General features: G+C 43.8%; 2 protein-coding genes across 2 annotated transcripts; both read right to left on the bottom strand.

Annotated features, from left to right (window-relative positions):
* Positions 1 to 5,789: 5,789 nt before the first annotated feature.
* On the bottom strand, positions 5,790 to 10,900 carry rbp1.1 (retinol binding protein 1, cellular, tandem duplicate 1). The gene is made up of 4 exons (XM_086128842.1): positions 10,739 to 10,900; positions 10,334 to 10,512; positions 8,418 to 8,519; positions 5,790 to 6,254 (listed from the first exon to the last, which is right to left on the bottom strand). Exons 1-4 carry the CDS (start codon positions 10,809 to 10,811, stop codon positions 6,204 to 6,206), a joined length of 405 nt encoding a protein of 134 aa, XP_085984968.1. The 5' UTR covers positions 10,812 to 10,900; the 3' UTR covers positions 5,790 to 6,203.
* A 444-nt stretch (positions 10,901 to 11,344) lies between these two features.
* On the bottom strand, positions 11,345 to 25,094 carry nmnat3 (nicotinamide nucleotide adenylyltransferase 3). Its single transcript, XM_086128841.1, has 6 exons — positions 24,826 to 25,094; positions 22,823 to 22,969; positions 21,585 to 21,768; positions 17,127 to 17,206; positions 14,623 to 14,822; positions 11,345 to 13,883 (listed from the first exon to the last, which is right to left on the bottom strand). Exons 1-6 carry the CDS (start codon positions 24,872 to 24,874, stop codon positions 13,668 to 13,670), a joined length of 876 nt encoding a protein of 291 aa, XP_085984967.1. The 5' UTR covers positions 24,875 to 25,094; the 3' UTR covers positions 11,345 to 13,667.

Raw genomic sequence — 25,094 nt, 5'->3', positions numbered from 1 at the left:
GGTTCGTATTTCAACGAACAGCTGTTCTGCCTAAAATGATGATTTATCATCATGATCATTTAGAAAAGGCAGATTATTCAGTTGTAGTTTTAGTATTGGAACTAATGTGAGATGATAATTAGTTTGTTAAGTGATTTATTAAGCAGTGACTGATGCCACAAATGAATATTTTTGTAGCATCACATCTGCTAGTATGGATTTACAAGCCATTAATAATTATCGTCTGAAAAGCTAAACACTCATCGACCTTATATTACAACAAAGTACAACAAATGTGCTTTTATTCAAACAAGGTGTCTGTAATGCAAAGTGAGAAGGATACAGTTACTTAGATACTTTTATTCTTTTCTCTTGAACACCTGGAGACAAACTGCATCTTGACAGGTCAACTCCTGTTTGGAGAAAGGATGTATTGGACATATACAGTATGTGTGTGTGTGTGTGTGTGTGTGTGTGTGTGTGTGTATATATATATATATATATATATATATACACATATATATATAGAATGTCCGTCGCCCGGCCAAACAAGGTCTGCGTCAGGTGCTGGGGAACCAGAGCACCTTGATGAAAAATGGGCTACTGGAACAAAGCGGAGATGGGCGAGATGCGATAACATGGCTCTGTTGGAATGCTACTACTCAAGCAACCCTAGTCAGAGGGGTTTCATGCAGAGAATGTGGGCTGAATGGTTACTTCAAAACCCAAAGTCACGGTTGACCACGAAACAACTAGTAGCTCAGTGTCATCCAGTAACATCCACAAACGGCAACTGCTGTCACAACTTGAGATTGATGAGGTACAACGCAGGTTCCATGGTGAAGGGCCCCAGGCTGCCAGATCAGAGGAGGAGGTCATACCAGAGATTGGGAGGCAAGCCCCAATGAATGCAGATGATGAGATTGGGAGGCCAGCCCCAATTAATGAAATGCTGAGCGAGGCAGCAACTGACCTGAAAGCTAAGATCATGGCGAGAATGAAAGCTGGGCAACCTGGAAACCGATTACAACGGCTATGTGAAGTACCACCTGAAAGTCTCATGGAAAGTGTGAATGCAGCACTGAGGGCGATCCCTACCGTAACGATCACGGAAACCAATGAGCTGATATACGCTTCAGCATCAGTGGTCCTTGAGATGCTTGGCTATAAGAGCAACCATGGAAGCCATGAGATACGTTACCCACCATGGAAAAGACGGTTGGAGGCTAAGATCAAGGCGGCTCGGAAAGATGTGAGTCAATTGACGGAGGCCCAGAGAGGTGTGATAAAAAGGCCGATACCCGAGAGTTTCATCCAGATGACCATACCTGAAGCACTCGAAACTGCCAAACAAAGGCTCCAAGCCTTGTCCAGCCGCCTAAAGCGGTACACGAAAGAGAATGAGGCCAGACGAATAAACAGGCTGTTCGCAACACAACCTGCGAAAGTGTACGCTCAGTGGCAGGGTCCTAACAACAGAGCTGACCCACCAAGACTGGAAACTGAAAGGTACTGGAAAGGCATATGGGAGAAGGAGGTTGCACATAACAGCAGTGCACAATGGCTGGTGACCCTGAGAGAGGAGCACAACAACCTCCCTGAACAGAACCCAGTTACCATAACAGTGGCAGACATACAGGAAAGAGTCTCAGATATGAAGAACTGGACAGCACCAGGCCCGGACATGGTCCACACCTACTGGCTAAAGAAACTCACAGCACTCCATGAGCGCCTAGCAGCACAAATGAACCAGCTGCTGAGGGATGGGACTCACCCAGGATGGCTAACCGAAGGGCGAACGATCCTGATCATGAAGGATCCCTCAAAGGGTGCAGTCCCATCCAACTATCGGTCAATAACCTGTCTCTCCACAACATGGAAGCTCATGTCAGGCATCATTGCGGCTAAGATAAGTGGACACATGGATCAATACATGAGCGAAGCACAGAAGGGCATTGGTAGCGATACCAGAGGAGCCAAACATCAGCTCCTGGTTGACAGAACAGTCGCACAAGACTGCAGGTCCCGACGTACCAACCTGTGCACAGCCTGGATTGATTACAAGAAAGCCTATGACTCGATGCCACATACATGGATCACTGAATGCTTGGAGTTGTATAAGGTGAACAGGACCCTAAGAGCCTTCGTTGCGAACTCGATGAGGATGTGGAAAACCACACTTGAAGCCAATGGCATGCCACTTACCCAAGTGTCCATCAAATGTGGCATATACCAAGGTGATGCACTCTCCCCACTGCTGTTCTGCATAGGACTGAACCCCCTAAGCCAAGTAATCACCAAGACAGGCTATGGATACCGCCTCAGAAATGGAGCTACGATCAGTCACCTCCTCTACATGGATGACATAAAGCTGTATGCTAAGAGCGAAAGGGACATAGACTCCCTGATCCACACAACCAGGATCTACAGCAGCGACATTGGGATGTCATTCGGGCTTGAGAAATGTAGTCGGATGGTGACTAAGAGAGGAAAGGTAGTCCGCACTGAAGGGGTCTCACTCCCTGAAGGAGCAATAGCAGACATTGAGGACAGCTACAAGTACCTCCGTATACCACAAGCCAATGGCAACCTCGAACTGGCAACAAGGAAAGCGGCTACGGCCAAATACCTCCATCGAGTGAGGCAAGTCCCAAGAAGCCAGCTCAATGGCAAGAATAAGACCCGGGCAATAAACAGCTATGCCCTGCCAGTGATCAGATACCCTGCAGGAATAATAAGGTGGCCAAAGGAAGAGATTCAGACCACGGACGTTAAGACCCGAAAGCTCCTAACCATGCATGGAGGGTTCCATCCCAAATCCAGCACCCTGAGACTGTACGCAAGCCGAAAGGAAGGAGGCCGTGGACTAGTGAGTGTTCGAGCCACTGTCCAGGATGAAACATCCAAGCTCCATGAATACATCAAGGAGAAGGCTCCAACGGATGACGTACTCAGAGAATGTCTCAGACAATGGGGAACAGAAGATGAGGCGCTGGAAGAGGGACCATCATGGGAGGACAAGCCCCTACACGGGATGTACCACCGGACCATAACTGAAGTGGCCGATCTCAAGAAGTCCTATCAGTGGCTAGAGAGGGCTGGCCTGAAGGACAGCTCAGAGGCACTCATCCTGGCTGCTCAGGAGCAGGCCCTGAGCACCAGAGCCATCGAGGCCCAGATATACCACACCAGACAAGACCCAAGGTGTAGGTTGTGCAAAGAGGCACCTGAGACGATCCAACACATAACTGCAGGGTGTAAGATGCTGGCAGGGAAAGCCTACATGGAACGCCATAACCAGGTGGCTGGCATAGTCTACCGAAACATCTGTGCGGAGTATGGACTGGAAACCCCAAGGTCAAAATGGGAAACACCTCCGAAGGTGGTGGAGAATGACAGAGCGAAGATCCTGTGGGACTTCCAGATCCAGACTGACAAGATGGTAATGGCGAACCAACCAGATATCGTGATCATAGATAAAGGGCAGAGGAAAGCTGTTGTAGTGGATGTAGCGGTCCCAAGTGATGGAAATATCAGAAAGAAGGAACACGAGAAACTCGAGAAATACCAAGGGCTCAGAGAGGAGCTGGAGAGAGCCTGGAAGGTAAAGGTGACAGTCGTGCCTGTGGTGGTCGGAGCACTCGGGGCAGTGACCCCCAAACTAGATGAGTGGTTGCAACAGATCCCGGGAACAACATCGGACATCTCAGTCCAGAAATGTGCAGTGCCGGGAACAGCAAGGATACTGCGCAGAACCCTCAAGCTTCCTGGCCTCTGGTAGAGGACCCGAGCTGAATGAGGGACGAACACCACCCGAGGGGGGGTGAGACGAGGAATTTTTTTTATATATATATATTAGAGCTATCAGTTTAGCGCGTTTTTATTGGCATTAATTTAAATGAATTTTAACGGGTTTACATTTTTTCTCGCGAGATTAACGCGGCACACGTCACAGCGGATGTTACGTTGCTCTATAAATGAACCAGAAACAAAACAACAAGCGCGCTGCATAGGTCCACGCACGTTTGTTTTGCCAGCCATGGCAGCGCGAGACACCGAAAACTGATACTTAAAGAGTTTATGAATGGAAAGTTTACTTTTAAAAAGTTGCCAGATTGTTCCACTGACAAGACCAAAGTTACCTGTATCATACAGGTATACGATGTATGCCACTGACGCGATTGTTACTTGTTTGGAACTATTTTGTGTGGAAGGTTACAGTGTTCCGTGTCCATACAAATAGAGCGGGTGGAACTTCTCTGTGTTCGTCTGACAGTGACGGTGAAGTTCAGCGGTGCAGTGGTAGCGACCTAGCGAAAATAAAACGTCTCCAGTGTTGTCATCGAACCAAGGGTCGTCATCTGAAATGATGTTTACACAAAACCGTAGAGAGACTTCCGCGCAAGAAGGACCATCAGAATCAACATAGCCTGACTGCTGTGTTCAAAGTAAACTTGAGAAAAACGAAGTATGCAACCATGGCTGAAATCCACAATAGGCTGAGTACTAGTTTACCTTAGATGTGCACTTTATAATGTTATATTGCTCTGTTTTGATTCCATAAAAAGAGCTGTTAAAGCAGCAGTTGTGTGACAAAATATTTTTTTCACTGTTGTTGATGGACAGTAATATTGTGTGAGAGATTGTGTGAATAACTGCTCCAAGTGAAAAATGTTCATGTAAAATTGAAAATCGAAATTGTTATTTCAGTAAATATTTGCATTTTGCACATAGAAAATTGATTCATGATTCCATGTTGATGATAGCATTAAAATGGGGGAAAAATAGGACAAAAAAATATAAAAGGAAATTCAGAAACGATAAAAAATGCGTGAGTAATCACAATACATTTTTAGTGAATTTGAGTTAATTATGACAGTTGCATTTGTAATTAGATTAAATATTTTAATCGTTTGACAGTTCTAATACTATACATATATATATATATATATATAATATATACAGGTATATATATGTGTGTGTGTGTGTGTGTGTGTGTACATGTGTGTATGTATATGGTGGCCCGGTGGACGAGTGGTTAGCGCGTTGACCTCACAGTGCAGAGGTCGTGTGTTCGATCCTGGCTATGTTCTCCCTGTGCCTGTGTGGGTTTCCTCCGGGTACTCCGGTTTCCTCCTACATTCCCCCTCCAAAAAAACCCATGCATGGTAGGCTGACTGAACACTCTAATTGTCCCTAGGTGTTAATCTGAGTGGGAATGGTTGTTCGTCTCTGTGTACCCTATGATTGGCTGGCAACCAGTTCAGGGTGTCCCCCGCCTACTGCCTAAAGACATCTGGGATAGGCTCCAGCATGCCCCGCGACCCTTGTGAGGATAAAGCGGATCAGAAAATGGATGGATGGATGTATATTTATTCATTCTGGACCTGTGTGTTTCTTCCAACATTCCAAAAACCTGCATTATAGGTTGATTGAATGCTCTAAATTGTCCCCAGGTGGGATCGTGAGCGCGAATGTTTGTTCCTCTATGTGTGATTGGCTGGCAACCAGTTGAGGATGTACCCCACCTACTGCCCCAAGACACCGGGGATAGGCTCCAGCACGACTGTGACCCTCGTGAGGAGAACTCGCTCAGATGATGGATGCATGGATGGATATATTCTGATGATAACAGTCAAGTCACAGTATGTTTCCAAAGAATGAAACAAACACCACTTTAAAAGCCAGTGGGAGCACACCCTGAGACAGGTAAATATAAATATTCTCCAAAATCTCCTGTCTCAAAATATTTCAACAGAATTTATCCTTTAAAGAAAACCACTCAAGAAAGGGGAGATGACAAGGCAGTGTTGGATTACATTTTCGTGATTTATTTATTTTCCTATCAGTGACCCCAAAGAATTGTGAGGAATATAATTTATTTACATGATATTCTTACTAAAGACACTTGCATCCCTCAACTACACTCAACTTGGTTGCATCCAGATCCATCAGTGCGGTCCACCCGTCTGATCAGCTACTCTAAACATCATCTATGCTTTTATGCATACAGAGCGGTTGGGGATGCATGCTAGGTTGCTTTTTCCAGCGGTCTTTGACAGAGCAAGGTAATCGTGGATGATATATTGGTGACTTACTATCCTGGCGGAAATTTTTATTGTGGATGAGAGCATGAGAATGGACTAAATGGGATGTTGGATGCTATGTCAGCGGGGGGTGGGGGTGGGGGGGGGGGTATCATCTCAATGGGCCTCTGAGCCCCTTTAGGACTTCTTGAAGACCTGCTTGGAGACAACTCCTCCAGCTCTCAGCTCCTAGAAAGAAATTAAACACAAGTTGAAGAGAGGGCAACATTCAGCAAGATTGCCATATAAAGATTGCACTTATGCTGCAATCACACTCACAGTATTGGGTCAAAGGATTAAAAAGGTCTGAATAACCACTGTAAAGTGTCACCAAAAATTAGAAAGTGTTTGTGTGGTGTCTCTTTGACGTAAAAGTGTATGTTGACCGAAACAAATGTATCTAAAGTAAAGCTATGCGGTTGTTGGAAAAACACACATTTTAATTCTCTTTGTTTTGTGTTTAGTTTGGCAATCAACTTCAATCGGGAGTGTCAAAAAACATCCATCTTTTTGTATTGTTTTGTTTTGTATCCCAAGCTAAAGCAACATGCCGTCCGAACGACAGCTCATATCTCGAAAATCTCGTACATTGAGTCACTCGTATCCCAAGACACTGCTGCATTCAGTCTTCAATGAACCTAACTCACATGTCTTTGAAACGTGGGAGGAAGAGGAGGAAAATTCCATTTGCCATTAAAATGGTGGCCCAATGTGATTCTCTTAATGCACTCCCCCAAATCCATTCCATGCAAAGCTGGACCATTTTCTTGTGTCTTGCAACACTGTTTACTCCCACCAGAAATCACTGCTGCTTGAAAATCAAAGGCTCCTTCAGTCTCTCCTCTGATGCCCTGATGGCTGCTACCTGAAAGCATAACTTTGAGCCGTCACTGAAATTAAATAATGCAGCTGATTCCTTTTGGCTTCAGCTTTAACACAGTCATGGTCATGACTTCACAGACTTCTTTTCACATGGGAATGTTTTTATTAGCGACTATAAATCATGAGATAAGATTTGAAAGAGGACTCAGTTAAGTGTTTGTAACAAATTACAACTGCAAAATCAAGAAAAGAACATGTTATTGTGGGGCAGCACAGTGAAAGAGTGGTTAGCATGTGTGTCGCTCAAATTTGAGGTTATGTGTTTGGATCGCAGTTCCAGATTTCCTCAGAATTTTCTCGGACTGTGGCCACAGTTCAAAAACATGGGAGGTTCATTCATCACTAACTTGTCTATATGTACACATTTGAGCGTGACCCGAATGCGCAATAAGCACTTTAGAAAATAAATAGATGGAGTGATAGTATCTGTCATCTGAGCATCCTCACACAAACATATAAGCATATTGAAGATCTGTTAGCTACTGTATATTCCTTTTATGGGTTTTTACAATATAAAAGCAACTCTAAAGAAGATATACCACACGTATTTGGAAACCGCCAAAAGGATGTAGAAGAAGAAGAAAAAGAAGAAACAGTCATTGCAACCAATGTGAGGTGCTGTATGTCGTTACTTTGCCGCTGCCTCTGACAGAACAAAAGAAGGGACTGTTTCACCAGCTAGCTTGCTAGTTTAGCATGTGACATCTGTCACATCAAGCATTTACGATTTACAGCACCAAAAGGCGCAATAATCGACCATGTTTTCTGCATTTGGCCACAATGCGACACAGGATTCTGGTTAAGGAAAGCCGTTTTAAACTCAAAAGAAAAGAAAATGTATGAAGTTAGAAGCCAAACTATCGAATCCAACCAGAACTCGTTGGCTGTCAACAAGAATAGAGTGGGGATTTTGAGTTCGAGTCCGAGCTCTAATATAAATACATATAAGTCAGACCTGAGTATGTCACAGGACCAGCCAAACTATGAGTAAAATGTGGCTTAAAGTCAGTAGGCTATGTATCAGTTTTACAATAACGGAGGGTGACAAATAGCTTGAAGCAAGCATGTTTGTCTTAGTTGGAGAACTGTTCATTCCCCAATTCATGTTCTTGATAAAATAGTTGTGTTTTTTAAGAGGTTTATGCGTGTTTGTATCAAGAATTTGTTTCAAGTTTGTGGGAGGAATAAAATCCAAACATTTAAAATGACAATTGTCTCATCTCTCTCTGTATGGCGGATTTTTACCAATTTTGATTGGCGTCTCATCGTCAGCTAACGTGCCGTCGGATTGATAAAGTAACTCTTGGAAATTAAGACTCTCTTGAGCACACCACAAGTGAAGTTGGCTTGGAATTGCAGGACAAAATATATGCGGCGTGCATATGTGCCGAGAGGCATTTCCTGACCTGGATTGAAGCATCCAAAACGTGCGATTCATATTCATGGTGGGTGCCGATGATGTGTCCTTACCAGATGAAGCTCGTCTCCGTCCACCCAGTGGGTCCAACCTCTTCCTTCAATCTCCCCTTTCTGTACACACACCAGTTTATCTCCTTCCCAGGTGATGGTGGTCTGAGTGTACAGGTCAAGATGAGAGATGTATTCCGTTAGTATATATGGACAGTTATCAACCCCGACAGAAAAATCAATCATCAATAGTACCTGTGGTTAACACATACACGTAAAGATGTCAACATGACGATAATATCAGATCATAACAGATGCATGTGACCCTGGCCCTCAGCCTTTAAATAAGATTAGAGTTTACCTGTAATCAGGATACCAAACCACAGTTTCTCTCTCAAGGTATAAAGGATGACTTTCAGCAGCGGCGTTTCTGGCTGTTGTTGAGAAATGGCTTTTGCTGTGCACAGTACACTTTGAACTTGCACATTTGGATGTCGCGCCAACAGTATCGACCGCCATTGGTTTTCCGAAGTGTTCCTGAGCACATGTGCTGATATCCTTGACACATTTTTGATGCAGTTTCGCCTGAGGGATGGAAGGTCGCGGGTATTCAATGTTGCTTTTTCAGCCTTGCTGCTCACATGCAGTGGATTCTCCAGATTCTCTTGCCTTTTTGATGATATTATGGACCATAGACTGTCAGTCCCTCAATTCCTTGCAATTGTACGTTGAGGAACATTGTCCAGCAACTGTTTCTCATGCAGTTCTTCACAAAGAGGTGAACCGTACCACATTTTTGCTTGTGAATGACTGAGCAATTTAGGGAAGCTCCTTTTCTACCCGATCATGGCACCCACCTGTTCACCTGTTCCAAACAGGTGTTTGATGAGCATTCCTCAACTTGCTCAGTCTTTTTTGGCCACCGGTTCCACCCAGCTTTTTTGGAACATGTTGCAGCCATCAAATTCTAAGTTCATGATTATTTGACAAAACCAATAATGTGTATTAGTTTGTATCATCTGTATTCGTTTATATGTTATGTTTAACACAACATCAAGTTCATTGGAATTGGGTTTGTGCTATTTGTTCCAGAAACTGCATTTATTCTTTATTCTTAACAGTCTATTTCTCTTCATTTCATAGTGTTTGTCTTGGCTTCATTGCTTCCAGCATGTCCATGTTGTGCATGTTAGATTTTTCTCTGTTCAGTCAACTGTCAGCCTATTTGTGTTGCCATATACATCCAGCCGGCCCAGAGCTTTCACAATCAGTAGTGCTGGCTCATATAACTGTAGACGCAAAAAGGGGCTGTTTCTATAGCCAGGTGGATTTCAAGTTCACAAGCTGGCTCACAAGAACGTCAGCATTTTCCTGTCCTCTAATTGGTTGGTCAGAGCAAGACAAGTTTGACGAGCCAAACAAGTTAGTGTAGGTCTGAACACATTTAATAACCGGCACCTGTTGTAAGTTTGACTTATTAATTAATATTTTAGTTTTTGTCATGCTATTAGATTACAACAATTCTGAACTGCTCCAAATGACGTACGCCGCACAGGCGAGTGCTGTTATACAGTGGTTTTGTAAAGTATTGGTGGTTTTTAAAATTACGAGATGACAGAGATGGTATTTAGAGACAAATGAAGTCGGACGAACGCCCCCCTCAAGTCCGAGGTACTGAACGTATGGGTTGCCACTGTTTTTTACCGTATGTAAATATTACAACCTCTCATATTTTGTGCACCCACTCACAGTCATGCAACCGCACAATCCAATGAGATCAGAGGGTAAAGCTCAGGGAGGTGTTTCTCATTTAGAGGGGCTAAATGAGAAACACCTCCCTATTTGGCTACATGGAGAGGGTCAAAAGGTTGGAAACAGATTTCTGCAACCACAAGAATAAACACGTTTAATGAAATGTCTGTTACTCTTCCTCGACATTTCAAATCACCACCTTCACATTGAGTCACATCAGTGCTCACCATACACTTCCTGTCATCCACCCCGGACAGATCCTCCTCAAACTCCTTGCCCACATAGAAATCCATGTTGTAGTTTTTGAAGGTACTGAGGGTTTTGATGATGATGTGATCCCCCTCATGGACAATGTCCTTGTCCGGCTTCAGCAAAGTGGCAATTTTCCGAATGGCAACATTAACATCTACAACAAAGTGCCCAGATGAAAATACATTGTTATTTGTTCTCAGCCAAGACATTCTACACTTTTTACTTCTCCTGGTGAGATTATTTCAAAATGTAGTGAGTGGTTTTATTTTTAATTAGCAGCAAGAAAATAATACAATCTGTCAATCATGGAAAAGCACCAATTAAAAGACCCACAACATGTCAGTTGGAAGGGTAAGGCAATTTCTTCCTGACAAACTCACCAAGAGCCTTGAGGTACTCCTCAAAGTTGTCATTGGAAATCATTTTCCAGTATCCGTTCAGATCCACCGGCATTTTGGCAGCTTCTCCAGGGGTTCCCTTACTCTGAGTGGTCGAGGAGGTAGTCGCGGAAGGCCACTTGTGCAAATCCCGCCGTCAGAATCTCCCATTTGAAGCAAACTCAACCCCTAATCCGATTACGTGCCAGGTTTTCATTTTTCTTTTCACCTCCCATTTCCCAGCTCATGCTAAAATCACGCAAGCCTCGCTTCGATTTATCCTTGGCTGGAACTGTACAGGCCCACATAATATACAATGCACCTGTGTGTGCTTCATTTCGCAGTGTGCTTACAACGTCTATGAGGGATTAGGATAAGTGAACTTCCTTCAGGTCCATATATATAACGCCACGTGTTGGCCCTGAGCCCTGATTTATTCTTATAATGAGTTACTTTCAGTAAAAACAGAAGATACAGCAACTCGACGCAGAACATGTGTCGACTGTATTAAAATAGCCTGAATGAGGAGTTCCAGAAGCACGATCCCCCGAGCTGAAAAAAAAGACAGACAAAAGGAATGAAACAAAAGAGGCTCGTCAAGGCCTTGGCTTTGTTGAAAAACTCATTTCATTTACTAATCTCACACCGCAGCATAGGAACACATGTTCTTTTCAAAAGAGATGCCAATGAGCCTTCACAAGTCAGAAGGAAATACCTCCAATAGTTTAGCAGCTGTCAGGAAGATCTGGCAGACACAACTAAGCAACTAAACATCCCTTCATCCATCCATTTTCTACAGTGTTTACAATACAATACATGCTGATTTATATAGCGCTTTCACAACAGCTGCAGCTGTAACAAAGTGCTTAACAAAACAGTTAACATGAGGTAAAATAATAAACACAACCGGTTGCAGGTGAGCTGGAGCCTATCCCAGTACCCTTAACTGGTCGTCAGCCAGTCGCAGAGTATATATGGACAAACATCCATCCATCCATTTTCCGATCCGCTTTAGCCTCACAAGGGTTGCAGGGGCTGCTGGAGCCTATGCTTCGGGCAGTAGATGGGGGACACCCTGAACCGGTTGCCAGCCAATCGCAGGGCACACAGAGACAAACAACCATCCGTGCTCACACTTACACCTATTTGGATATAATATCCAATTTAGAGCAAGCATGTCCAACTCCGGGCCTGGAGGGCCACCATCCTTCCTGTTTTCCAGTTTTCCCGGCTTCAACACACCTGATTCACATGATCAGCTCATCAGCCGGCTCTGAAGCAGCATTCGAACGATCTTGATTATTTGAATCAGGTGTGCTGCTCCTGGGAAAGCTGGAAAACAGGCAGGACAGTAGTCCTCTTGGCCCGGAGTTGAAGACCCCTGATTTAGAGTGTTCAATCAGCCTGCCATGCATGTTTTTGGAAGGTGGGAGAAAGGAGTACCCGGAGAAAACCCAGGCAGGCTCGGGGAGAACATGCAAACTCCACACAGTAAGCCCAGGGCCGGGATCGAACCCACGACCTCTGCACTGTTAGGTCGACGGGCTAACCACTGGCCCTATGGCAGGGCTGTCCAAAGTCGGTCCTCAAGGGCCGCTGTCCTGCCTGTTTTCTAGCTCTCCCAGGAGCAACACACCTGATTCAAATCATCAGGATCATTCTAATGCTGCTTCAGAGCTGGCTGATGAGCTGACCATCTGAAGCAGGTATGTTGCAGCCCAGAAAGCTGGAAAACAGGCAGGACAGTGGCCCTCCAGGCCCGGAGCTGGACATGCCTGCCCTATGGACAAATAATAATTCATGTGTGATCTGTGGTCACTCGTAGTTTTTATGGGGACAAAACATGTATTTTAAACCTGGAGATGGAAAAAAAATGCGGCCATTACAACACCCAAAAAAGAAAAAGAAGCGCACCAGCCAAATAGTATACCGGTAGTTTAAAAAAAAAGTTTTTCACTCCCAACATTGTGACACCGCACACATGAAAAATGGAAAACATTTAGGAGAGAAAATATTATGAGATGTGACGGAAATAAAAAGGCCCGGACCCAGGAAGCAGAGATAGGCACCAAAAATAAAAATGTTTTCCAAAGTAGCAACACAAAATTAATATACTCAAAAACAAAACTCTTATATACTCAAGAAAACAAAGTAGCAACTGAAAATCACCTTCTTCAGGGACATACTTGTGAAAACAAAATAAACTAGATCACTAGGTGACTCTTGAGGCTTGAACGCGTGGCAGGAGGAAAATCAGCAACATGGCGAGACAGTGGGCACGGCAAGGATCTTCCAGCAGAGAACAATGGGAGAAGCTGGTTAAATAGGCTGCCACCTATTCAAGCATATGTGGCAAAGGTGAAGTGGTGGGTCTCCCCCTCTGAGTTCGGCCCCGTCTCCTGCCACACTCCAACACTGCAGAGAGGGAGAGGAGAACAGAGGAGGAAGGGGGCGGGGGGGGCAGGAGTAGGCAGAGCAACATGCCAAAGGCGAAACAGAACTGCAACAGAAAACTTCATCCACAAAGTGAACATGACATGTCCATGAAGTGAAGTAGAGCAAAGGCTGGTGAATATCTTTTCTGCGAATCCAGTTCACGTCCAACATCAGTGACATTGATATTATCTCCACCACACTGCAGCAGAGTAAATTAAATCCCCGTGACCCTGGGAGAAGAGAAGCACGGATCTGTGATTGACTTCATACTTCAAGGATGTCTTATGATCAGCTCACGCTTGTCAGTCACCCAGATTCTCTGCCGGTAGCCAGACCTGCATGAAAGCTGCCCCCTACTCCACCGGCAGAATGACTGACCACACCATCACAAGCCTCAAGTGCCAAGCACCGTGAGGCTAGACACGCTCCGTCCGTACGTATGTAGAGCTGGTGCATCATCGGCTCGTGGAACTCTTGGGACACGTGTTGATGTGTGTCAGTCATCCAGACTTTCAAAGCGCTGCTGTGCTTGTTTGGCGAGCGGCCTCAGAGCCATGCCCTCATTTCTCCTTTCGCTGTCCTCGGTGTAGAGGTTGTGCTGCTCAATGTATTCTATTACAGAGTCTGGGATCAGGTATTTGACGCTCAATCCCCGTCGGAGAGCCCGCCGGACCTCTGTTGCGCTGGTCTCGTTCCTTACCCATTCTTTCACCTGGAACACATTTCAGCACAGCTAGTGGGCGAGCCCCGCACGGTGCATGACAGCTCGGTTCGGTCCGGCTGCAATGCTAAGGTGGCGTTTGCTTAAAAAAAAAAAGTATGACCTGACAGTAGAATATTTTTTTGAAAAAGAATCCCTCTCTGGTCGAATCTTATGCCTATAACTGCATTTTCATTATTATTATTTTAAAACTTAAGATGGCATGACAGAACCGGGCCTATCAGAGACAGTAGGAAGAGTGTGTCAATCATTTTCACGCACATGCACCCTCACGTAGACTCAGTCTGCCGGCTGACCCACACAGCAGCATCACACTGATAATTTTCTCAGACACATTATGGAACTCCAGTGATCAACAAAAGTTAAAAATCAGGAAATGCAAAGCTCTCAAGGGGCAAAGGTGTAATATTAATTTCCAATGCGAACAGCTGCATCGAATATTTTTAAATTGTACATTCTAAGAAAGATAACCGGTAACATTTCGTGTTTGGCAACTCATGTCGGCTTGTATACTGTGCACATTTTACATACAGTGCATGTCAAGTGCACATTTGTGAGGGGTGTGGCCTTGGTCAGGAACGCCAGGGGAGGGAGGGAGGAGTGAAGTGAGGCGAGATTCAAATCTTGCTCGCAGCATGAAAACTGCACAGTTTGAAGATTTAATTGAGTGATTCTTTCCATGCCACAAGAGGGTGCTCATTTACCGATTCACAATTTGCCAGTCACTGACCTGGAAGATGTTTTGTCTGTAACGCCAAAGGGTGTCCGATTCGTGCACCGTCTGCTCGGGCTGCAGCCCGCCTCGACTAATGCACACCAAACCAAAGCCCCCGACCACCTCCTCCATGTGGTCATCCCGCCACAGGCCGGGAATCTTGAAGGTTTCCAGGAAATCAGCTCCACACAGAAGCTTGAGCTGAGGAGGAATGCCTGCAGGGAAAAAGAGGTTCAGAAAATGAGAAGGAAAGCCGGGTCCTCCGTCGGAGGCCGTGGTCTATAATGTGAAGAATCCTTCAAATCCATCCATCCATCCATTTTCCGAACCGCTTGATCCTCACTAGGGTCGCGGGGGGTGCTGGAGCCTATCCCAGCCGTCTTCGGGCAGTAGGCAGGGACACCCTGAATCGGTTGCCAGCCAATCGCAGGGCACACAGAGACGAACAACCATTCATGCCCACACTCACACCTAGGGACAATTTAGAGCGTCCAATCAGCCTGACATGCATGTTTTTGGAATGTGGGAGGAAACCGGAGCACCCGGAGAAAACCCACGCAGGCCCGGGGAGAACATGCAAACTCCACACAGGGAGGCCGGAGCTGGAATTGAACCCGGTACCTCTGCACTGTGAAGCCGACGTGCTAACCACTGGACTACCGGGCCGCCCGAATCCTTCAAATGCAGACCGCAAATGTAATGTTGTCATCAGGACTCAGCGTTACTCAGAGCCTCTTGCAGACATTGCATATTGCAGTTCCTTTCCAAGGAACGGATTTGGTATGCTGTGGTTGGCCGCAAATAACCTTTTTTCAGGCACGTCATATTTGCCATATATTGTGGCCACAATTTCCATTGTTTTTTTCCCAATGCCTTGTCTGGGCCTCTGTGTGTGAGACATTAGATTAGAATAGCCGACTTTTGGTGATTTGCTGGATGAACCAAAATTGTAACTCAATAGTTAGGCCTTCTGAAAAACACATGCCTAACTATTCAGTAATAACATACTTTTTTGCACAACATGCCATTCTTGAAGTCAGCGGTCCCTAACCTTTTTTTGACCCATGGACCGGTTTAATGTCAGATAATATTTTCAAGGACTGGTCTTTAAGGTGTGGCGGATGAATACAACAAAATAATATGAAAACAGTGATATTTTCTAACCATTATAATAAACACGAATCATGACACGAGGAACGTTCTATCTGGTCACAACACTCTGGTCGCAATCGTCACATTTAAACGTGCCTTCAAAATAAGATACACCACAAATGCAAAGTGCATGAAAAGTACGACTCACCATCGCCGCATATTATGCAGAGTGGCCTTGTTGCGTGGGAATCCCCCATTGAGATAAATCAGTATTTTAAGTAGGACTCTTGATACTATCCATTAAATGTAGCCTTCTTTTTCTTGAAAGTCGTAGGCCCATTTTCTGTCTCCTGGCTGGGTCTTTTCCCCTTCCCAAACATGTTCGTTTTTTACTCATTTTGCTATCGTCTGGGTTTCATTTTAGCGGTAACCTATCACGTGACCGAGAAGCGCGCCTTGACCTGCGTCAAGAGTGACACACAGTAGAGTAGACGGATGTAACAGAGAATCCGGTCATTTTTCAAAAGAAAACATCTTCCAGATTCCGAAATAAATAAAACGGAATATAAGTTCTTTATTCTTTCTGCCAGGCCTGATACCAAAAGACCCACGGACCGGTACCGGTCCGCGGCCCGGGGGTTGGGGACCACTCTAAGTAAGGATGTGAATGGCAAAATTCACAATAACTGCTATATGTGCGAGGGTCAATCGCCTTGTGTGAGGGTGGCAGTTGCTGACTGCATTTTGTTTCGCGGTTGTCCAATTCAGTTACATTCAGCCAGTTCAATGTCCACTGACTCAGCATTGAAAGGGCCCATACATGTTGCGCTAGCAGGTGAGTTGTTAGTTGTGCAACAATGCAAACCAATGCGACCTGTGGTCGCGAACAAAGTCTTAAAAGCGCCGTATTAACATGATCTCTAATACTCTGAAACCGGCAGTCGGCTTTTGCTCAAGCACGTGTTGTAACGCATTGCTCGATACAAATCCTTCACGCTGACTCTAAGCTTGTAAAAGAGCAATATATGCAAAAGAAAAGATTTCAGTGATAACCATGTGCTTTTGTACACTCAAACAATTGGCAAACCACCAATCGTTCCAATGCAGCATTTGTGTATCTTAGCACAGTGGTCCCCAAATCACTGGCGGGTAGCCATGTGGCAATAGGTACACAGATAAGACTGAATTTTGCATTTATTTATTTTTTTGTAACCAAGCACATTTATCCCTATTAGGATTATACGTCCGTACGCCCGACCCCCATGGCAATGAGTTTAGTAATTTAGTTGAGTTACTTTCTGGATTCAATTGTTCCGAACCTGATTGTAGCTGGTAAAAATATTTTTGGGCAGGAAGATACTACAGTAAAAAATTCATCCCAAAAGGGAAAGGGACTTTTTATGGTTTTGTGGGTAGTAAATTCTTACTTTGTGAGTGACCTCTGATTCCACTGGAGTCTTCAAGTATCCTCTGTTCATACTCGTTTAGAATACGACCATAATGATGCCTGTCAGGAAAAAGGTGTGAAGTTAGTTAACTCCATGTGAAATATAAACCATGTAAAAAGATTTTCTGGCATATTTGACTACTTGTGTATTATTCAAATGCTGAATGACGCTTATTAATCAGATGGAACTAAATCTGAGGGAATAACTGTGAAAAAAAATTCACTTGTGCGTCTCTCTGCTAAGCTTCTTACAGCAGTTCTATTACGAGTGTTGGTTGGTGAAACGAGGGGTGGTGCTCGGCGCCTGGAAACAACGGGCCGCTTTATGTCATGATCAGCACCTAGGTTACGCAAATGCAGATCAGAAACAACAATGTGATTGGGAGGAGCAACGGTCGTAAGGGGATTTGTGTGGAATCATGAGAAAGAGGGGTAAGGCCAATGCAAAAAATTGAGGTGGTTGAATGAAGCAAGCTGAGGGGGGATTGACCAAATTAGCAAGAAGAAATAACAGCCGCTTTCACGCGGCAATCCAAGAAAATTGGGGAACAAGGAGCATTACAGACAGAATATAGCTTGTGCAAAGTGCAAGTTAACACAGTTGTTACGGCTTCGGTTATTCAGATAATTCCATGCGTGGTGATGGCAACCACATAGCGAGCGACACTTGCTTTCAACCGTGGCTGGTGATGCTCTACTCCGGAATGTTGGAACTTGGAAGCAGGCAATTTCACGTTGTAAAGTGATTTTCAAGGAACCAGAGGATGACACTGATACTGACCATGCAACTGCAAGTCATAAAACGAAACAGCAACAGGACAAATAAAGTCAGGATGCTACATGAAGCCTTTTTGGGCGCTGACGCTGTCGGGTGCTCCATTAGCCATGTTGTGTTGACCCCGCCAGAACTGACACTGGCCCGGTACATTCATAATTTCACATGGTATGTTACAATGATTATTTAAGCCTTGAAGTAAATATTCTTTGTACTTAATTTAAATGCACATTATGTTTATTTTTGCAGTATAAAATTAAACTAAGGTGGCTGATGGTGTAGTGGTACACACGCCCGACTTGTGTGCGGGCAGCGTGGGATCGGTTCCCACTCAGTGACAATGTGAATGTGGGTGTGAATGGTCGTTTGTCTCTATACGTGCCCTGTGACTGACTGGCGACCAGACCAGGGTGTAGTTTGCCTTCCGCCTAAAGTCACCTGAGAGAGGCTCCAGCAACCCTGCGGCCCTGCTCAGGATAAGCTGTGATGAGAATGGATGGATGGATAAAATTAAACTGTAAATAATCAGCTTAATTGTATGCCTCATTTGACATTTTCTGGGCTTCAATCTTGTTCAAGTCAGTCCTTTAACCAGACCCGCAGGAAAATGTGCCCAGTGCGGTAAAAAGCTCAATGAGGCGTGATCAATGTATGTGGATAAACTCAAAATGTTGCATATTAAATGTTAGCAAAGCAATAAAGTATTTATTTCATCGTATTTATTGATGACATTTGTACTGTACTTTGTAAACGGGATGAGCAGGACGAAGCGGTGACAGAGCTCGAAACTCCCTGTTGCCACCCGAGTAGCGCATAATTTGCAGTCGGCCCAAAGTATTAGCCCCCATGCTGACCTTCAGTATCTCCACACGGCTGACATGGCTCACCACACAAACCAAATGCAGACCAAAATATTAATGTTTCAAAAACTTTCACAAAAATAAGACAAATAATAATAATTAAGTCTTGATAAAACACTGAGAATGGCACTACAGTGATCCCGCGCTATTTCACGGTTCGTTTATCGCGGCTTCGGTGCATCGCGGATTTTTTTCAAACATATTCGTTAAAAATATATATATATTTTTTGGAAGTCCGCAAAAAGTCCGCAAACGGTCCGCGAGAAGTAGTGAAACAGTGAAAGAAGCAGCAAAACAACAGTGAGTCACATAGAGCAACATATACAGTACATGTGGGGTGAAGGGGCGGGGGGGGGGGGGGGCTGAGAAGATGTAAAGCCATGTTGATTGGCTGTGCATCTTCTTTTTGTCTTATCACGGGTTACTCTTTGATCTTTAATCAGTGTTAAAGTGTTGTTTACATGCTGCTAGTAGTGCATGTGTGTGTGTGTGTGTGGCTGAAAGAGAGAGAGAAAGAGAGAGAGGAGGCTTACAAGAACAAAAGCAGGTCTCTTCCATCCTTAATTGTCTAATCATCCTTAATTGACTAATCATAAACACGTCTGCTGCACACCGAGGGATGCTAGCCTGTGTGTGTGTGTGTGTGTGTGTGTGTGTTAGTGCGCTCTGCTCAAGCGCAAAGGCCCACGTGGGGCAATTTTTTTGAATGTATATGTTAATTGGTCGCTACTTCGCGGATTTTCCTTTATCGCGGGTGGTTTTGGTCCCCATTAACCGCGATAAACGAGGGATTACTGCATACTCAAATTGAAAAAAGAAAATAATTTGAAATTTAAAGAAAACGCCACTACTGTTAGAAACATGAATGATCATCTGAAACTTTCATTTGGCCTTGAGTTCCTCCTTGAATGTCATGTTTCTGTTTGTGACCAACAGGTGGCGCTATAGGGCTCCTCCTGCAGCTGCACACCTGTTGGTCACAAACAGAAACATGACAGTATGGACCCAAAAAAAGCAGGAGAGAGGGAGGACCAGGGTGTACTTGACGAATTGTATTTTAAACAAAGAGAAAAACTAAATCCAGAACTCAGACATGAAGAAAGCAAAAATCCAAAGTAGCTGAAGCTAAAAACTAACTGTGACTGTAGCATGAGCGAGAACATTATCGAGACCGAGAGCAAAACATGAACGAGACATGAACAAAACATGAGCTAGAAACAAACATGACCCTGAGTGGTCGTGCCGGGAGTCCCTTATAGCAATAATCACATAAAGACCAACAGGTGTGCAGCTGAAGGAGGAGCCCTGCAGCGCCACCTGTTGGTCAGAAACAGAAACATGACATTGAACATATTGAAACATTGATCATGTATTCAGAAAATATACATACCGTATTGGCCCGAATATAAGACGGTGTTTTTTGCATTGACATAAGACTGAAAAAGTGGGGGTTGTCTTATATTCGGGGTCTAGACATTATAATCATTCACGACGCTAGATGGCGCCAGATATCACTGAAGCGAATTCTGAACTTGACTACCCAGGCCAAAGTGAACCCCTGTCACAAAGAATAAAAATAAAAATAGCGGTAGCACGAAGAAGAAAAATAAAAAATAGCGGTAAGAAAGAAAAGAGAAGAAAATAATAGAAGAGATAACTGGAGAAACGTAACGACACTCTGGAGAAAAGTGGGTCGAAGATCGGCCAGGTTAACCGGCAGCTGAGGAGAAGTTATGATGTCATTTACATTTCAAAAACCAGAAGCCATTCATTTACGAATGTGATTGCACTTTAGTTTACATATTTAAATGTTCAGATATTAAGATTTGAATGAGGCAAAATAACATGCTATTTCTCTCAAATGTATTGTTATAATTATTTGTTTCAGATGTACTGTAATTATTTTCTGTATAAAAATTTATTTGGTGTTCAAAAAGTCTTTTTTCAAACTTGAGTCTTGAAAAAGAGGGGGTCGTCTTATAATCAGGGCCGTCTTATATTCGGGCCAATACGGTATAAGGAGTCTAAATTATGTTCTTCTGAAAATTTCAGTATTCTACCTTTGTAATCAAGGACTGACAGGGCACCATATAAATATTCTGGACATAATGTGAAAACAGTGAATATGAAAGGGAGAAATCGACACAGCTTAGCGATTTTTTTTTCAAATTAGTTTCATCAATAGATGTCACTCTTGCCCTATGAACTTCTCGAAAAATGTCGGCATCGTCATTGCATATAAAACAACTTTGTCTCGTAAAAGTCTATTTAATTTTCATAACATAAGCAATGTGCAAGTCACAATCTTTCCACAAAAGCGTTTTGGATTGTTTTTGGCGAGCTTGTATAAAGCAATCGGCACTGGCATTTCTTGAGGTACAGCAGGTTTTTGGTCGGGAACCAGGGAATGTAAGAGAGAGGGGTGACGGCGCGCCAAAGCTAGACTGGCGAGAGGTCAGTGCAGTGCAGGAGATTAATCTGTTTTCGTGTAAATAAGCCTACGTTATTTTTGTATTCCATATATTTATTAACATACTTTACAAATCTTTATTATAAATATTATATAATGTTATTATAATATCTATTATTATGACTTTTTACAAGCTTGATTTTTTTTGGATGCCGCCCCAGGCTGTTGATGCCCTATGAGCAGTGCGTGATCAGCATATGCCGAGCGCCATGCCTGGGTGGCAGTCAGGTGAAATTGCCAAAACAATGAGCTGACATTTAGTGATCAAAATGCTTCTTAGTATTTATTAACAGCTAAAAGTCTGTCCAGAGTAATTACAATTTGACCTCTCACCTCAGAGTGACCACTGTTTCAGTCCAGTCAGCCTGCTGGCTCTCCCATTCGTCGACTTTGACCCAGTTTGAGCTCTGGAGCGCCATCTTTGCCATGGCAATCCGGTGCTTTGCCAGTGTCAGACCTTGCTTCCCATAGCTGTCACTCACAGGAGACACGATGCCACCCATCACTTGGTATTGGCCTGCGGGGGAGAGAATATGAATTCCCTTCTTCTAGGTCAGGGGACATGACACAAAAAAAGGAATATATTTTTGGTTCGTTTTGGTGGAAATTTTGGTGGAACACGTTACGTCAAGAAGTTCAATTGTAACACAACGTTGCGTTTGCAGTTAAGAAACAAACTGATGTTGACGGCAAACACAACCATTGTAGTTTGAAAGTTGACTCTGGCACTGGCCGAGGTGGTATGATGTTACCTAATGGTTCATCACGGTGAACGATGAAGAATTATTATTCTTCGAAAAAGACTAGAATTAATCAATTAATTAAATAAAATGTCTGTGCATATGAGTTGCAGGTATTTGTTTGTCCACTTGGAGTCGCCATTCTCAGGTTCTACTGTACGAGCTAGGCCGATGACCCTGAGAAGGTGGGTTCTGGCCTGGTGATTGTCAGCGAATGAGAGAGGAGTTCGCTGGCTGTAAGCAAGTCTGCATGTTGTCGCCATCAGCACCTTGTGTATGACCGAATGTGCTTGTTCATTCAATAAAGTCATCGAAAATGCACTGGCGAATATGTCTATCCTTGAGAACTCACGGGGGTATTACAATGTGTTCTAAATAGTGATGTTGGGCTATCTTGATTGAGCCAACATCATTATGTTACCTTGTGTTGATGATTGGTGGCGTGCTGTTGTGGTACATAAATGGTAAATAATCCCAAACTTTTGACATTGAGTCTTTCCTCCAGGCTGGCTGCCATTGCGCCACATTCAGCTATTTCAGTCTGAACTAACATTTGTCCATTTAGAAAAGGGACCACGGCAATGCTTAAAGCCAGAGATTTTATTTCCACTTTGTTTTTCTTTCTTTGTAACCAATTTCAGATTCAAGTTGTTTGATTAATTGTTGACATCAAATTTTCAATGGTTCTCTGTTGTTGACTATTTTCATTTCTTTATTGGGATGTCAAAATGGAGGTGTCGATCTGTCTACCTCACATTAGTAACACACACAAGCAGCAAAGAACAAAATGTAACTACTTGACAAGTCAAATTCACCCAAGTGACATCTAACCTGTGCTGTGCATGTGGTCTCTGGCAAGCTCAAACAGCCTCATGTGCTGGTTGGTGATGGGATTGAAGGATCCGCAGGCTAACAAGAAGAGTGGCACACGCTGGATGGGCATTTTGGTTGAAGTCCTTCTCAAGATGGCAAAAGAACCTGAAAAGAAGAGGAAATAACAATAAGTGATGGAATGATAATCAACTTCAATCCCAAATCACGGATGACTGGTTGTGGACATTGTGGGACATTTGTATCCAGAAGTAGCCAAATCAAACAACACTGCTTTCATGTCTATGATATCATGATGAACGCATAGCCATGGTTCTGAAAGATCAGAGCTGCGTAACAGATATCTGTTATGCAGATACTATCTGTTATGCAGTAGTGATGGGTCCATGAGGCCTCATGAGGCGTGTCGACACATTGACACACTGTGTTGATACTGTGCTGATACTGTGTTGCTGACCACTGCCACCTGCTGGACCTTCAAAATCCCTGCAGCCAACCCACTTGACAGACTGAACTGACTGATTTGATGATGAAGTGTATGCAATATCATTCACATCCATGTATTTATCTTGTATCATTCAATGTGTTTCAATAGTGTGAAAATCATGTGAATGAGGATGCTTGTGGGCTTTGTCTTCACAATTTTTTATTTAGAAAAATAAGATGCTCCAGTATTTTAAATTTCAGTCTGTTGCGTTTCTTGCATGCTATTTCCCCTTCTGTGGAGAACACACACACACAATGGAATAAGACATGTCAAAAATCCGAGAGGCACTTGGTGAGACAAGGAGATTTGAATAAATACCTTATTCTCCAAAAGGAGATCAAAATGGCTCTACACGGCGGACAATTTGCGTTTGTCCGGAAGCTGCTCCATAATATGCACGTACTGTAGCAACGTCACTCGAGTGAAGCGCGTCTCAGCAGTTGATAGTCCGCTGCTCTGCTGTGCGCGCGTGAGAGCGAGCACGTACTTACGGCGCCGACGCAACCCACGCCACATATTAAAGAAGCTTTGAACTACGACAACAGCTAAGCTAGCCTAGCTGATGTAATGATGGTCAGCAGACATGGTTTACATTTTATGTGACTTTTAATAACAACGTGGCAGAGTCGTCAAACATGCGGTGTGCTCACTCGCAGTCACTTCCTGGAACTCCCTCTTATAGGCGGGACCTCTCAATCAACTGGAGTATGACGTACAGTAATACCTTTCATAAAGCACTTCTCATATAATAATAGCCTATTATATGACAGCCGTCACGACGCTCGAAGTCAGACGGGCACGTTTTTCTGATAATCTGTGTGTTTTCCTTTTTGGCCAAATATACAGTATATTTTTATTCGAATGAGGGTGAGGTCTGGCTTGTTTCGGCAGGTGGCATCGTGTTGCCAGACGCACTTCCTTATAAACACTGTGTGGCGGGCTTTTGCTTCGTCTACGCCCCCTGGACTGAGTCGACGCCACCAGGACTGTGTCACGCAACCTGCACTGTGTCGACACAGGACTGCGTCGACGCAGTACACGTGTTGATCATGTGATCTCATGAAGCAGCACGCACGACACGTGGATTGCTCTGTGAGCCCGACACATGCGTCGACGCATCGGTGTCGCTGGACCCATCACTAACAGATACAGTAAACTACATTACTCAGAGGCGACCTTACCATTAGGCAAACACAGCCAACCATCAGAATTTCAAGAGGCCCCAAAAATCTTGTCAAAAGTAAATGTTTTCTCCGATTGGATTGTTATTGCTTTCTTTTCAATTCTCACCCATTCATCAAAATTCATAATCTATCGTGATTGTTTCGAGTGCGCCCCACTACCTTTTCATGCAATGGCCTATTCTAGCGTCTTACTACAGAAATATTTGTAAAACTTATATCTCAAATGTTAATTGAAATTGAGGTGAAAGATTTGTATTTTTTTTTAAACAAGCACGAACAGGACAGTCAACTCAATGTGTCGCTAAATACACACTGAGGTGGGGAAAACGTACCTTGTATGTAGTTTTTCCCTTTTAAAACTGCTTTGGTGTAGGGCCTCATCTTTATATGAGGACGTCAACTAAGAAGGAGCAGCCACAACAGACCTTTCCTTAGGTGTCCGTCATGGGTTTCTTGGGTGACTTTAACATAGGTTCCGATTCATTGAAATAATTGTTTTAATAAATGGAATCGCCAAAGCCTTAATAAAATTCACAGAAGTCTCTAAACACTAAAATTAGTAGTGATAAGAGAGTGGGGTTTTGCGTGACGTACTGCTTCT

This window comes from Hippocampus guttulatus, chromosome 14 (assembly GCF_054856545.1).
Source record: "Hippocampus guttulatus isolate MCC_2025c chromosome 14, RoL_Hgut_1.0, whole genome shotgun sequence".
Taxonomy (NCBI): Eukaryota; Metazoa; Chordata; class Actinopteri; order Syngnathiformes; family Syngnathidae; genus Hippocampus; species Hippocampus guttulatus.
Note: the sequence above shows the minus strand (reverse complement) of the source record. Positions and strands in the feature narration are given on the sequence as shown.